Consider the following 17,079-nt stretch of genomic DNA (forward strand, 5'->3'; position numbering starts at 1 on the left):
ATAGAGTTGTAGAAGTGGAAGTAAATAATTCAATATACATATGGCCGCTTTAACAAAACGTGGAAAAATACATCTCCAAATGACTTACATATTTAATTTAAAATTCAAGTTGTACAGATGCAAACTAACCCTCAAACTAATGGAAATTTATGACCTGCTTCTATAAGACAATTCGAAACAAAATTAGTTTGAATTACTACAAAATTTAAGTAAATATTTATAAATAAATAGCAAATATATTTGATATTTAGCAATATTTTTACATGGGCAGAAATTATTTTTGACACTGAAAGAGTTAAGACCAAAAGTGAAGCAGTTAGCAGACATGATTTGCAGAGTCTTGCATTAACTTTCGTTTGCATAAATTTTAATATAGTCTTCCCCAAAATTACCAAACATAGAATAATTGTACTTAAATATTGGTTAGATACCGAGATGTACCTCTAGTCCTGTTTTCATTATACAAAATTTTGAATAATATTTATTAAAAACGTTTTTGACCCGCCCTTGACAACAACAACAATTTTCTGATCATAAATGACTCCTTTGTCGGGAGGAAAACGTAACTTCAGGCGACTCTTCTAAACAAATCGCAAATGAGTCTTCCTCTGCATTAGTTTCGAGTAATTTTTGCCCATTTTCTGATGGTATATAAAGTCTTTTTCGAGTCGTATTTTAATCATTTATTGGTGATTTGTTGATTAATTTTTTGAGTCATGTTTATAATCATTTATGAGTCTTTTTATCAGACGAAAAAATTAAAAGAATTTTTTTTTTATTCTTTTTTGTTTTTTGTTTCTTTCCTTTCCTTTGTTTTGTTTTCTTTTCTGCTTTGTTATGACTATTAATTATCCCTTTAGTATACTGTTTCTTCATTTCACTTGGCAAAACCTGGACATGTGTTGTCTTTCTCAATATTCATAATATTATACGTGATATTTATATCAAAGTTTTGTAGAAAGTGTATGTAAGAATTATATACAACCAACCCGTTATGTTTGAAAAAATCAGTGTTTAATCACCTAGCTCTTCAAAATATGATTAGAAGATACATAACTCTAATCACTTTTCAAACGACTGCATGACCCTTTTTTGATTAAGCATTTTTCAATCTTCAGTAGTGGAATTCTGTAACTCATATTTTGAGTTACCGACAAAAATCGGTAAAATTAAAACGCCAAATTATGAATGGCAATTGTAAATAAAAGTTGACAACATTGTTGGTATCGGTAGGACTAAGCGACAGCTTTATTTTCGTTGTTAACTTACCGACATTTTTCGTTAATTACCGAATTATAAGCATTTTAATTTTACCGATTTTTGTCGGTAACTCAAAAAATGAGTTAGAGAATTCAATAATAATAACAATAAATAACGAAAAAATAGTCAAATTTAAACGCCTCAATGATTTATTTGTGATTGTACTTGTTGTTGTATTTTAAATTGAACTCTTTTTAATCATTACAGGGAGTCACTTTCGAGTCCCTTTCTGATCATACAAGCGACTTAATCAGTTTTTGATCACCAAAAGGACTCTAAAAAGACTCCGCAATGTGATTTTTGAAAAAACAATCTTCCAAATGCTAGCTGGGTATTTTTGACTGAAATTGTTTCGCTACTAGATTTTCAATTTGCTGATCTTCATACTTAGGTAGAATTTTTATTCCGTAAGAAGACCCAAGAGTAGTTTTTCAACTTGATCCGATCCATTTTGAAGCCATGCTATGCTATGTCAACTAGCAATTGGTCAACCACAGGAGTTGGTATTCAAAAGCAAAACCCCAATTAATGCCATTCGGAATACTAAAATATGGTAACATGGGACGGCTTCGCCACTGGGGCGCCTACGCCAGCGACGATTTTCTCGAAAACTACTAGTGCTAGAAAAAATCCGTTAAAGAGAAAATTATGAATTTATTGAAGATCTATCGTCTCCTTTTAGGTGGCATTTTGTGTCACAGATTGATTGTGGATGCACGCGGCTATGTGTTTTTCAGGGTATTACGAAAAATTCATGGTAGGTATATGTTGTGATATCTTGTTTACGTTTTGTGATATCAAAAATATATTCTATACCGTTAAAAGACAATCACTGAAGAATAGAAATCACAATAATTTACAAGGAAAAAGTAATTACAAATGTCAATATATTCATATTATATAATATGGTGGGTTAATGTGAAAAATTTGTCAGGTCAAATATTGTGGTAAACGTATCTAATTTTAGTAATGTTATGTTTTTTGTACCTAAATTAGCTGCAATTAACTGCTAGAATGTGCTTCATATTGTAAATTTTAGAATAATTTTTGATTATTCAATAGAAAACATGTTCCTTTTTTGCATAATGTTGATATTTAAGGAAGAAGTATGGTATATTACAGTTTTAGAGTCCGTTAGTGATTGTCCCATATCGATGGCGAAGCCGCCTCATGGTTAACGAGGCTTTACTTCACTTCACTTTTTAGACATTTTGTAAATTTTCAAAAATAATATTTTAAAACAAAATTATAACCATTTATATATCAAAACTTATAACCAAGATATGCTAATATTTTTACTAAAAATAATATTTGAAAAAACTTTAACGGTGTCGGTATGAGAACATTTTATGTTATTATATGTATGTTACTATATATGGATTTTTATACCCTCAGAATTTATGCTAATGAGGTATATACACTTTCATACGGGCAAAATGTGCCTCATCGAAATAATAGCTTTAGACCCCTAGTATGTTTGGACGAAATGTGTTTCAGACAATTTGGAGTCGATCTAGCAATGTCCGTCCGTCTGTCTGGCTGGCTGGAGCGCACGATAACTCTCGAACGGATCAACCTATTCGGTCCAAAATTTTGCTTTCGTAATATTTTGTCCAAACTTAGTTTAAGTTCGAAGATGGGTTATATCGGTCCACTCCTTCCGGTACCTCCCCCACAAAAGTTCGAAAATGTTCTTGAAGGGCTTATCCGATTTGGTCCATACTTTGCACATCGTGAAATGTCTACCAGATTTACATGAATTGGTCCACTCCTTCGGGTACTTCCCACACAAAATTTCGGATAAGTTCAGTTTAGGACCTGTTCTCGAATCGCTTTGATTTTTGTTGTAGCAACTTGTATTCACTGTCCCCCCATATGACGGTACAACTTTCATCACGGGCAAGACCAAACTTCCTGAGAAAATAGCCTGAAGGTTGCAAAAAACCCCTATGACATCGTGTGTAGTGGTTGGAGCGCAAGATAATTCTCGAACGGATCTGCCGATTCGGTCCAAAATTAGGCCTTAGTAATATTTTGTCCAAACATTGTTTAAGTTCGAAGATAAGCCATATCGGTACACTCCTTCAGGCACCTCCCCCACAAAAGTTCAAAAATGTTCAAAAAATTGTTCGTAGGTAACTCTTAAAGGGAGTGGCCTATTTGGTCCATACTTTACACATCCTAATATATCTACCAGATATAGATCAGGTTTAAATATGGACTATATTTGTCCACTCCATCCGGTACCTCCCACACAAAATTTCGGATAACTTCACTTGAAGACCTGCAATTGAGTCACTATGATTTTTGTTGAAGCAACTTGCGTTCGCTGCCTCAATTACGATGGGCAAGTCCATAGTTCCAGGCCTATGCCTATCCATTCCTTTAAGTATATCCTCCGTAAAACTTTTGATCTTTAATCCTAATCAACATTTTTGTCGCTGCATGCGCCCAACATTTTTTAAAAACCCCTACATTCGTTTTTTTGGAAAAAATTGTTTTAATATACACAGGCTGAGGATATATCTCTGTCGGCAAAGCCGACTGATACTTTTTTACTTGTTTTATTTCTTTTATTAATTATTACTGTCCACCAGATAAAATAATCTTATAAGTTAAAGCACAGGATTATTGTTGAAGATACATATCCTTTTATGATTAAAATATAAAGTTTAAAATTTATACAAAAATTTTAATAAAAATTAAAATTAAACATTTGCCACGCAAAATGTATGCAGTGAACTAAAAAATATACAAAAACACGTATTAAATAATAATAATGAATAGAAAAATTGATGTAGGATTAGGTGATTGAATCAATATTCCGGAAGTGATTTAAAAGTTTAGTTTTAAATGTATGAACGTTGCTGATGCATTGCAATTGACTTGGTAGAGAGTTCCACAAACGTATGGTACAAATAAAAAATTGCCAATCCGATACTATACTACGGCGTATTAGGGATGCTATTTTTCTGCCTCTATTAGATCTGTTGAATTTTAATCTTTTAAATAGGCAAATGGGTTTTTGTTTGACTATGACATTATGTAGGAACATTAGAGCTTTTATGTTTAGAAAGTCACTGAAGCTAACGCGAACGAGTAAAAGGTGACACATGTTCTGCTCTGCGAATCCCGTGGACATATCATACAATGCTGTTGTAAGCTATATTTAATTTGCGTTTGCTCGATGCGTCCCAATACGCAAAAAGCTCGGGGCTATAACTTAAACTAGGTACCAGGAAGGTTTTCGCTACGAGAGCACGTATGTGAGGTGGAGTGAACGAATGGGTTATCCCCAGGTCACGCAATTTAGCAGACTTCCCAGCTAAGAGTTAGTTAAAAATTACTCCCCAAATTTTTGGCACTGGATACAACTTCAATTTTTTGTTGATCCAGTAGTATATCTACTTTTTTCAAGGACATGTTTTTATTTTTATAACAAATAATGCTTTTGGACTTATGTGGATTTAATAAAAGACCATTTGCAGTGGACCACTTAAAAATATTTTTGAGGTCATCATTATACCCTACACCACTATGTGGGCAGGGTATTATAAGTTGGTTTTGGCCAAAAAGTTTGTAACGCATCGAAATAATGGTCGTAGACCCATACTTATATATATCAAAATGAATGTCTCGACGAGCTGAGTCGATTTGGCTATGTGTGATAGATATGCTAATATTTTTACTAAAAATAATATTTGAAAAAACTTTAACGGTGTCGGTATGAGAACATTTTATGTTATTATATGTATGTTACTATATATGGATTTTTATACCCTCAGAATTTATGCTAATGAGGTATATACACTTTCATACGGGCAAAATGTGCCTCATCGAAATAATAGCTTTAGACCCCTAGTATGTTTGGACGAAATGTGTTTCAGACAATTTGGAGTCGATCTAGCAATGTCCGTCCGTCTGTCTGGCTGGCTGGAGCGCACGATAACTCTCGAACGGATCAACCTATTCGGTCCAAAATTTTGCTTTCGTAATATTTTGTCCAAACTTAGTTTAAGTTCGAAGATGGGTTATATCGGTCCACTCCTTCCGGTACCTCCCCCACAAAAGTTCGAAAATGTTCTTGAAGGGCTTATCCGATTTGGTCCATACTTTGCACATCGTGAAATGTCTACCAGATTTACATGAATTGGTCCACTCCTTCGGGTACTTCCCACACAAAATTTCGGATAAGTTCAGTTTACGACCTGTTCTCGAATCGCTTTGATTTTTGTTGTAGCAACTTGTATTCACTGTCCCCCCATATGACGGTACAACTTTCATCACGGGCAAGACCAAACTTCCTGAGAAAATAGCCTGAAGGTTGCAAAAAACCCCTATGACATCGTGTGTAGTGGTTGGAGCGCAAGATAATTCTCGAACGGATCTGCCGATTCGGTCCAAAATTAGGCCTTAGTAATATTTTGTCCAAACATTGTTTAAGTTCGAAGATAAGCCATATCGGTACACTCCTTCAGGCACCTCCCCCACAAAAGTTCAAAAATGTTCAAAAAATTGTTCGTAGGTAACTCTTAAAGGGAGTGGCCTATTTGGTCCATACTTTACACATCCTAATATATCTACCAGATATAGATCAGGTTTAAATATGGACTATATTTGTCCACTCCATCCGGTACCTCCCACACAAAATTTCGGATAACTTCACTTGAAGACCTGCAATTGAGTCACTATGATTTTTGTTGAAGCAACTTGCGTTCGCTGCCTCAATTACGATGGGCAAGTCCATAGTTCCAGGCCTATGCCTATCCATTCCTTTAAGTATATCCTCCGTAAAACTTTTGATCTTTAATCCTAATCAACATTTTTGTCGCTGCATGCGCCCAACATTTTTTAAAAAACCCTACATTCGTTTTTTTGGAAAAAATTGTTTTAATATACACAGGCTGAGGATATATCTCTGTCGGCAAAGCCGACTGATACTTTTTTACTTGTTTTATTTCTTTTATTAATTATTACTGTCCACCAGATAAAATAATCTTATAAGTTAAAGCACAGGATTATTGTTGAAGATACATATCCTTTTATGATTAAAATATAAAGTTTAAAATTTATACAAAAATTTTAATAAAAATTAAAATTAAACATTTGCCACGCAAAATGAATGCAGTGAACTAAAAAATATACAAAAACACGTATTAAATAATAATAATGAATAGAAAAATTGATGTAGGATTAGGTGATTGAATCAATATTCCGGAAGTGATTTAAAAGTTTAGTTTTAAATGTATGAACGTTGCTGATGCATTGCAATTGACTTGGTAGAGAGTTCCACAAACGTATGGTACAAATAAAAAATTGCCAATCCGATACTATACTACGGCGTATTAGGGATGCTATTTTTCTGCCTCTATTAGATCTGTTGAATTTTAATCTTTTAAATAGGCAAATGGGTTTTTGTTTGACTATGACATTATGTAGGAACATTAGAGCTTTTATGTTTAGAAAGTCACTGAAGCTAACGCGAACGAGTAAAAGGTGACACATGTTCTGCTCTGCGAATCCCGTGGACATATCATACAATGCTGTTGTAAGCTATATTTAATTTGCGTTTGCTCGATGCGTCCCAATACGCAAAAAGCTCGGGGCTATAACTTAAACTAGGTACCAGGAAGGTTTTCGCTACGAGAGCACGTATGTGAGGTGGAGTGAACGAATGGGTTATCCCCAGGTCACGCAATTTAGCAGACTTCCCAGCTAAGAGTTAGTTAAAAATTACTCCCCAAATTTTTGGCACTGGATACAACTTCAATTTTTTGTTGATCCAGTAGTATATCTACTTTTTTTCAAGGACATGTTTTTATTTTTATAACAAATAATGCTTTTGGACTTATGTGGATTTAATAAAAGACCATTTGCAGTGGACCACTTAAAAATATTTTTGAGGTCATCATTATACCCTACACCACTATGTGGGGAGGGTATTATAAGTTGGTTTTGGCCAAAAAGTTTGTAACGCATCGAAATAATAGTCGTAGACCCATACTTATATATATCAAAATGAATGTCTCGACGAGCTGAGTTGATTTGGTCCGTATGTGTGTCCGTCCGTCCGTCTGTCCATCTAAACCTTGTAATCACGCTACAGGTCGCAATTTTGATCGGATCGTCATGAAATTTTGGGTGTTGATGGGTCTCGGAGGGGAAGAAGCCTATTGATTTTGGTGATGGTCGGATAATATTTAGGGGTCGGAATGGGCAAAAAACGTATGTGGATAAAAAGACAACCTTTTTTTCCAAAGCGAATATCTCAGCTTCTATATGGGGTATACCAAAAGCAATACCTGACAATGAAAGTAGAAAATATCACCTTTCTAATGATGTAAAGTAGGTTCTTGTAGGTGATAAAATAACGAATATATCACAATAGTCGCAAATAAACCCCAAATGTTCATGCTTGCGATTTTAGTTATAATGACGAATATCACAGCTTTGGCTGGGGACTTTCCAAAAGCAAAGCCTGACTTTGAAAGTAGAAGATTCCACTTTTACAAGGATGCAAACTAGGTCGGCGTAGGTGAACAAATAGCGGAGATATCACAATAGTCGGTAATTCATCCCATTTTTCCATTTTTTTGAAATTCACGCTACATGCCGCAATTTTGATCGGATCGTCACGAAATTTTGAGAGTTAATGGGGATCTCAAAGAGGAAGAAGCCTATTGAATAATATTTAGGGGTCGGAATGGGCAAAAAACTTATTTGGATAAAAAGACAACGTTTTTTCCAAAGCGAATATCTCAGCTTCTTTAAGGGGTATACAAAAAACAAAACCTGGCAATGAAAGTAGAAAATATCACCTTTACAACGATGAAACGTAGGTTGTAGTAGGTGGTCAAACAACGAAGATATCGCAATAGTCCCTAATAAAACCCAACTTCTCATTTTTGCAATTTTAATAGTAATGACGGATATCACACCTTTGGTTGGGGACCTTCTAAAACCAAAGCCTGACTAAGAAAGTAGCAAATCCCATATATGAAATTATGCAAAGTAGGTTGGCGTAGGTAATCAAATAATAGACATATCGCAATAGTCGTTAATGCATCCCTTTTTCCACTTTTTCTGCAATCACACTACAGGTCGGGATTTTGATCGGATCATCACGAAATTTTCTCACAGAGATAGAAGCCTATTGATGTTGGTGATGTCGACAGTAGTTAAATATAAAATTAAATATTAATTAATTTTTTAATTCGCCTTAAGTCATTTGGTATAAAAGCCAGATAGGTGAAAACTTTCGTATCTCCATAAACGAAATTTTTTCGAGTGAAAAGATTATTCACAGAGGTAGTGGTGTAGGGTATCACATAGTCGGCCCCGTACCGACTATAGCCTTTTCCCACTTGTTTAATTTCCGTATGTGCTGTGCACCTGATAATGTGTATCCATCATCTAGTTAGCTCCATCTGGCAGGAAGAACGCGTACCCGACGATTGGAACCTGAGCATCCTGTGTCCCGTCCATAAGAAAGAGGATAAGACTTTATGTTCCAACTATAGGGGCGTAAGTCTTCTCCCTATAGCCTACAAGATAGTGCCAGGGATATTGTGCGAACGACTAAAGCCCATGGTCAACGAAAAAATTGGACCATACCAATGCGGCTTTAGACCTGGCAAGTCCACCATTGACCAGATATTTACCCTGCGGCAAATCCTGGAAAAGACCCAAGAGATGCAGATCGACACCTACCACCTTTTTTGTCGATTATAAAGCAGCCTTCGACAGCCCGCTACGTTCAAAGGTATTCCAAGCCATGTCTGAATTTGGTATCCCCGCAAAGCTCTTTCGGGTTTGTAAAATGACTCTAACTGACACACGATCTTCAGTTTAAATAGGAAAGAACCTCTCCAAAGAGTTTTGTACCAAGGGAGGTTTCAGGCAAGGAGACAGCCTTTCGTGTGATCTTTTCAACATCCTGCTAGAAAAGGTTATACGAGAGGCAAACGTCAAAAGAAATGGCACAATCTACACCAATAGCCACATGTTACTTGCTTATGCTGATGATATAGATATCATGGGACGATCAGTAAAAGAAGTAACCGATACCTTTATGAAGGTCGAAGGAGAATCTGCTAAAGTGGGTCTGGCGGTAAACGGCGAGAAGACCAAGTTGATGGTGTCGACGCGCAATGCGTCCATTGAGATCGGACCAACTGTTGAAGTTGGTTCCTATAAACAAAACAAACGACATTAGTTTTGAAACAAAAAGAAGAATTTATTGGCCAACAGATACTACTTTGGCTTAAGTAAGCACTTCAGAAACAAAGCCACAACTCGTCAAACAAAAATAACGCTTTACAAAACACTGATACTACCCGTGCTGATGTATGGTTTCGAAGCATGGGTACTTGCTCAAGCAGATAAGGCAGTGCTTAGCGTGTTTGAGAGAAAAATTCTTCGAAAGATCTACGAACCAATCTGCGTTGACGGTGAATATCGACGTCGTATGAACCACGAGCTGTATCTGCTATACAACGACATCAATATATTTAAACGTATCGAGATGCAGCCCGCTAAAAAGGCGTATAAATTCGGGCCACATGGCGGTGCACGCAGAATTGGCAGGCCAAAGAATAGATGGCGGAAACAAGTGGATGAAGAGATGACAAGGCACTAAACAGAGAGAATTGGAGGTCTTTTCTTGAATAACCTTCTAAGTTTGAAACCGAGGTTGCGGTGACAACTGTGTCAAATGCTTTAGAATGATCGAGGAGAACATGAAAGCAAACTTTGTTATCATCTATCGCACATGTTATAGATTCCGAAATGTCCACTAATGCACTCACATAGCTATGATCGGCCCGGGAACCAGATTGTGTATCAATTATCAAAGAAAAACTGTGGATATGGTCAGTTATTTGCTTGTGCAGTATTTTTTCGAATATTTTAGATATATAGGATAGTCTGGGATAATCTTAGCATGTTTCCACTGCATAGGATATGAGCTGGTTATAAGAATAGTGTTGAAAAGGTGTGTAAAAAACGGCAGGAGACAAGTATTGATTGTGCCGAGCGCTTAAGAAAATATGAAACGCAAGCGCATCACAATACAGACTAACCCCCCTGGTTAGCTCCATGCTGGACAGTCAAAATAGAATAACAACTGCTTTTTCTGAAAAAATCGATTTTTAGGCACTCTTTGATTAAAAGAGTGATATTTACAGAATGACACTAGTATACTTTATGCCAGAGATGCTGAAAATAGTTCGTCCATTAGTAGTGGAATGCGAACAATTCCATTGTTAAAAGGCTTTAGGGTCAAGGCCTCGGCACAGGCACATACGGGACGCTGAGTGTCCCGTTACAACAACCACATGAAAACTTCAAGAACAAACTTGGCTCATCTTCACTTTTTCATGTGGTTCTTGTTTTCAGCGCGTGACGTGACATACAACGAATCGTCTGTGCCGAGTACATTATGGTTTGGGGACAACTATAGAAAACTGTTAAAGACTTGGGTAAATTTTAATTATTATTATTATTATTATTTCACAGTCGAATTGTTACTAATACCACTAAGCTTTCGTTCAATTCAGATGTTCTGCTAAAGGAAATATTAATTACATAATCCTGTTACTTTAGAACCGATACAGATAAATATCGGGTTTGAATTACAGGGGAATTTGTAGGGCCAAGGGAATATTTGTTGCGGAGAACCGATGGTTTTGATTAAGCGGCATTATATTCAGATGGAAAGGGAGGCGGCAAGAAATCAACAGTTTTATGCAAATTATTGAGGTTTCCCTTTTTTGGGACTGTACTCTATTATAAATAGGTTTCAATGTTTACTTTTGAACGAATCTTCCTTCCCAGAAGAACATAATTTTATTTCAATAACAATTGTCCGATTACTAGTTTATCGAATTTTTCACGTCACTAAATGCGTCAGTCTGATAAGAACTCCGGTGTCATCGTGACCAATACACACCTTTTGTCCTATTCATTTGCTTGGAAAATACTAGGTGTGCTAGCCATCATAACGCTTTTTTAACGTTATTGTTTTATTATTATTTTTACGACAATATGTATGAATTGGTACCAATAGTATCTTTTCTTTGATATGAGGCGATTTCTTTTATAAAACGAAGCGTTTAACTCCAACAACAATCATGTGTTCTGTACGCCAAAGAGATTTACTTTTATTCCCCTATAATTAAGTTTGGCGTGATTTGGATATAAAAACAAACACACCCATTTGAGTATCAGAGCAGTTGTCAAAATTAATCTATGGCGTGATCGTGGCCTGGATGAATACATAAAAATATACTGTGAATTTGCGAAAACATGATACACCGACGGCGTTCAGGATTGCAGTACAATCGAATCGTCTTAGTGAAACAGGTCATTAATTAAAATGTGAATATGAAATAAGGCAAGTCCGAACAAGCCTTAATTCTTAAGGCACCACTTGTAAGAATTTTTACATGGCTTAAATACTAAGGTATTTTTGCCACTTTTGAAAATTTGATATAGCCTGGCTTGGGAATCGCATCCAGGCAATCAGCGTGCAAGGCGAGTGTGCATACAATGGCACCACCTATTGAGCTAGTAAGAATCGTGATGCACTCATTGATATGAGAGAAGTCTCCCTTGCCCTTTTGGAATTTTTGTGGGACAATTATGCGATTTTTTTATGTCCGGCAGAAGGTATATAATTTTTAGTCGATATTGGCGGCTTCGTTAAAGATATCAAGTATTATGGTTGGATTTATGTATTGAATTTATAATTTGATAAGATATCTTAATACATACTAATTAATAATCGTACATTCAAGATAAATAGTATAGTTATTATCATTCTATTCTTTGACCATGAACCTTTATTAAAAGTCATCTCTTATTACTTTATAGTGCGCGAATTTTGAGGTTTTATAACAAAAAGTTCGTATTAAAATGTAAAGCTGTTATTCCTTTAAACTAAAACATCATCTCATAACTATAAAACTATTCGTAAAATCCAATAAGCAATGACAAAGGATTACTTGTAATAACGTCCGTATTTCTCTGTTTATGTTGCGATAGTAAGAAATTTGAAATGTTTCCAAGCAATGCACTTATTGATATTTATAAGTGAATCCATATATATGTATGTATGAACATATACATATATGTACATACATATGTACATAATTTAAATTAAATTTTAATTCGTAATTTAAGAAAAATGTGGGTAACTAACCTTGCGCAATTCTCACTGCAGGCATTTTAATTCGCATGTTTTGTCGCAACTTGAAAATGGATCTGCGAAACTGTCACTTCTTCACTAGCAGCAGCTGGGCGAGGGAGTGAGGCGAGGACACCTCAACGTTTTATTCATCCAAACAACGTGTTACAACGTGAATGCAGTTAACGAATTATGATATGGTCAATGAAATTGCACAGGTAAACGCAATGCTATTAGACTTTGGCTGATAGTGTCTGCGACGGCACTTCAGATGCGTATGAAGATTTATTTCTTGCGTTATTGTTGTTTCTATTTCTATATTTCCTGGGCTGTTTTTTCCTTTTTTTGAAAGGACATTGGTTTTGATTTATTTTTGTTACTTCGATTTGAATGTTATGATTGTTATAGTAATTATTGCATTGTTAGAAAAAATATATTATTCTTTTATTTTTTAGATTTGTTTTGTTTTTTTTAAGTAAGAACAGAGACAATAGGAACCTTGCACACTTTGTTTTTATCCATGTAATATTGGACGACGATGTGTTAGAAAAAATATATTCGAAAAAGTTATTTTTTTCAATAGATTTGCTATTTTGGATTTTTATTGTTGTTGCTTTGTTTTCATTTTGCACACTGAATATGTAATTATTTTTACCACTTAAAATTCAAATATATTCGTTTAAAAAGGGCTGTAAATCGCGAATAAAAAACTGACTGGCGACGTCGTGATTATAAGTGAAACATCGTCTAAAACTCACGGACAAAGAGGACTGTGAAGCGCGGAGGAGTGTGCGAGCAACGAGTTGAGATGTGTTGGTGTGTGGTGATTATTTTGCTATTTTTTGTTTATGGCAATTTTTAATTAATAAACAATTTGTCACTTGGTGGTTTTGTTAGGTCCGAACACGTCGATGTCCTGTGAGTGACTGCGGACACATACGTGAAGATAATTCAATTTTATTTTCGGTGTTTAAGAAGCATTGATGCGAATTTGTAAATGTGACTTTGTTTTGTTGGTTACGCGAGGGGGTTGCGTTGTTGGGGCAGCTGCGGTGGGGTTGGGCGGTTAGGTGGATGGCGAATGCGCGGGAGAGGGTTGTGTGTTATTTTAGTGTTCACTGCTGCTCCTAATGCTGATAAGAGGAATTTAGGAAGCAACGAACAGGCAGGTGTTATTGTTCTTTCCATATGAGAACGCGTTTTGAACAAACGGATGTGTTATTGTTGTTGTAATTTTGTTTTTGTCTGCGTTGTGTTGTGCTTTATTTACTACGTTATTGTGGGTGGACACAGAGTCGCGCGCGCTCTTCTGTCTAAAGCACTTGGCGTTCAGAACACGAATGTCTTTTGATTGCGGCTAATATGACTGTGTTGTGAATTGTCGAGCAACTTGACGGCGGCGGAGGGTGGTGGTGGTGTTAACGTTTGCAGTGACGCTGGTTGTACTAACAGCGTCGTAGCAGCGATGCTATCAAAACTTTACGTATGTGATGTGGATACTACTGTGAGTTACCGTTATGCGTAGCGTGGCCACCGCAATCGTCAACGCCAATGATGAACTTCACAACAAAACGACAAGTCGTTGAGTAAACAAAAACACCGACTGAATCGCAGAGCGGCGGCAATAGTGAGTGCCAATCTTCAATATTGCAAATCCAATGTGTTCACAAATGTACCCTTTGAGGAGTGCGTGCCATGTATGTATGTTGTTGGGTGTGTGTATTTATTTTATCGTTTGTGTTGTCACAATTGCTACGGATGCTGCCATGATAGTCGGCATAAATTTTAGAAATTCCGGCGCAGTGTTCCTTTTTGTAGGTTTGTTATTGTTTTCGATTTGAAATGATAGATGTTTTGGTTGTAAAGCGCGAGTCCGCGTGTATGAATTTCCTATTGTCTGAAGAGAATAACGGAATATTAGCACTTCAGTGCTAGTGGGGGAGTGCCGAGAATTAACTTGTGATGTGTAATAGAAAAACTCGAGATGAAAACACAAAGCACTAAACGCGTCGGTTACAAACATTTGAAATAGACAAACTCACGTCCTCGCAACGCGACCAACCGTTTGCATCTAAGAAGCTCTTAGCTTGTCCATCCAATCTATTCGATCCAACCAAGCAACCAATTCATTCATCCGTCCACACACGTATCCGTCTGTCCACACAAAGTCCGCACAAACTTACAAACATACATACGTTCGTAAACATTTAGCCGTTGCTACTTCTCTTCAATGTGAATCAAACAAGCCAAGCAACTTACAACGCGTTTCGTCGGTCACAATGCTTCACTTAGTTTAGAGAAGTTTGTTTTTGTTCTGTCTCCTTTGTGTTGGTTCTATTTTGTTTTGGTTTAATTTCGACATTACTCTTTTATTCAATACTTTGTCTGGGCGGTGAGGATGACAATCAGATTCAAGAGAAAAAGAAATATTAACGCCGACGTAGGCGACCAACCATCCTCTCTGGAGCTCTCTTTGTTCTCTCACTCATTCGTTATATGACTAGCTTTGGCCCAAAGACGGGGAGTTTGTTTGAACGGTGGTGGTGGATAGTGGTGGTGGTCTTGTGTAGTTGTTTGCGATGATGGTATTGTGGTAAGTGGTTTGCAATTGTTTTGTTTTTTGTAAAGTTTCACTGTCAGTGCGTTGCTCCGAAGTTTGCGGCGACGTTAACGTCCAAGCTTCCACATATGTGCGATGGTACAACTGTTTGGGTGGGTGATGGCAGCGATTTCCGCAGTCACATATGAGTATCCGTTCCGTAATTTACATACACATGCATGCATACAATAGGACATTTTTATATGCAAATACATACATACATATGTATGTTGAAAGGATTGTCTGCACATACATACGTACATGCATGTCAACCTTATTTACCTAATATTTTTCTCATATAGAGAAACCTCGATTCTGTTCCAAATCTCTTGGATTTTTGATAATACATATCAGATATTCTAATTTGTTCGTTCCAACTCTAATTTCTTAAGAAAATGAAATATTTCCTTTTGCATTTCTCCTTCATATTCATATGTATGTACTTACCTATGTATGTATGTATATCCGCGTTATGTATACGTTTCGCCTACTGTAAGTCAAATACTACACTTTCCACCCCAACAACAAGCTTGACCATACAAAGAGTAAAGTTCATCGATACAATGATTTAACTCTTTCTGGTTAGGTACTATATGTAAAACCGTCCACACCACGGCCACTAAATATATCTCTCTGTCATGGAAAAGAACACAAACTCATACAGTCTCAAATTGTACGGACTTAACCTGGTTGTTGGTGAATTCACTTGTGTTCCAATCTAACCCCCATCAAATCGCTATGTTACTCCGGTCCATCTGTCTCTGACAGTAATGGTCCACCTTTAAGGTATGTTAATGTGCATGGACCTATATACATTTGTACATGCATACATACATATGTACGCAAGAAGTCCACTCTTATCACAAACATGCCACCACCATCATTAATATCACCACTGCCTCCGCCGGTCACATCCACCGTCAACGCCATCACTTTATTAATTATGTACTGAATCAAAGGGTAAATTCTCTCACGTCTAGTGAATCATGTACGCAATCTTTCTCTTTGTCTGCTGCTCTTTAAGCTCTGCATAAACTATTTGGGAACACTAACACAACGAATGGATAGACAACAACACCACCATATGAGAACTTGTTTTCTTTTCTACTCTCTCTCAGTCATCCAGGTGTTTTCGTCGTTGCTGAGCTGTCAAATGTAAGTTCGACAGAACTTTGCTTGGTGTTCTTTGTGTTGGCTTCATCTCGACATTTAATGTTGTACCGTACACTGAATAGCTTAAATCGCTCCATCTCCGAGTAAAGCAACAAATCCATACATTCATATTTAATTTTATGCTATTGGTATTGTCCATTTACTATTTAAGTCAATTAAAGTTCTATACATACTTACAGTGACTATCACTGAAAATGATGCAACCTGAAATAAAAAATGTAAACGTTGATAATTTGGAAACGAGTGGAGTTTTTTTAATGATCCAAAAAACAATTTTGTAGGCTAAAAATTTGTCTTTATGACGGCATAAATAAATATTTCATTTACAGTACCGTTATACTAACATTTTCCCGGAAAACAAAAAATGGGAATTTTTAAATTGAGCATTGAAAATGATACACCACAATAATTAACAATCAGAATGGTAGAATACTTGGTTTCATATCGTTTTCAGTAGTTTTGTCATTGATTCCGACAAAAAGAATGATGTTCCTTACGCAATTTTGGCATGATTCTAATTAGTGTCCCCTTGTAGGCAATTTGGCTAGAAATGTTTTTTGTTTTCCGGTAAAAATTTAGTATAGCGGTACAGCAAACGAAATATTTATGTTTGCCATCTTAAAGACAACTTTTCAGGCTACAAAATTGTTTTTTGAATTGTTAAAAAATCACAACTCGTTTCCAAGTTATCAACGTTTAAATTTTTTTATTTCAGGTTGCATAATTTTCAGTGACAGTCACTGTAGTTAATTTGGATTTTTATTATAAAATAAGTATGTCGGAATACTCCATTTTTGTACACAAAATTTTAAGCTAGTTTATGAAAAAGGAAACGATGATTTGAGAGATACATAGGTATGTA

At 36.1% G+C, this 17,079-nt stretch overlaps 1 protein-coding gene across 1 annotated transcript in view; it reads right to left on the bottom strand.

Moving 5' to 3' along the window:
• The window catches only part of Cph (BCL11 transcription factor chronophage), an 82,444-nt gene extending 66,640 nt beyond the window's left edge, over positions 1 to 15,804 (bottom strand). Inside the window, exons 1-2 of the mRNA XM_073979559.1 lie at positions 13,101 to 15,804; positions 12,461 to 12,951 (exon numbers count right to left, since the gene is read on the bottom strand). Of these exons, the coding sequence (XP_073835660.1) occupies positions 12,461 to 12,497 (37 nt within the window). The 5' untranslated portion in view covers positions 12,498 to 12,951; positions 13,101 to 15,804. The remainder of the gene's footprint in view (positions 1 to 12,460; positions 12,952 to 13,100) is intronic.
• Positions 15,805 to 17,079: the final 1,275 nt, after the last annotated feature.

Source organism: Musca autumnalis, unplaced genomic scaffold (assembly GCF_047663935.1).
Source record: "Musca autumnalis isolate F117 unplaced genomic scaffold, ASM4766393v1 scaffold_3, whole genome shotgun sequence".
Classification (NCBI taxonomy): Eukaryota; Metazoa; Arthropoda; class Insecta; order Diptera; family Muscidae; genus Musca; species Musca autumnalis.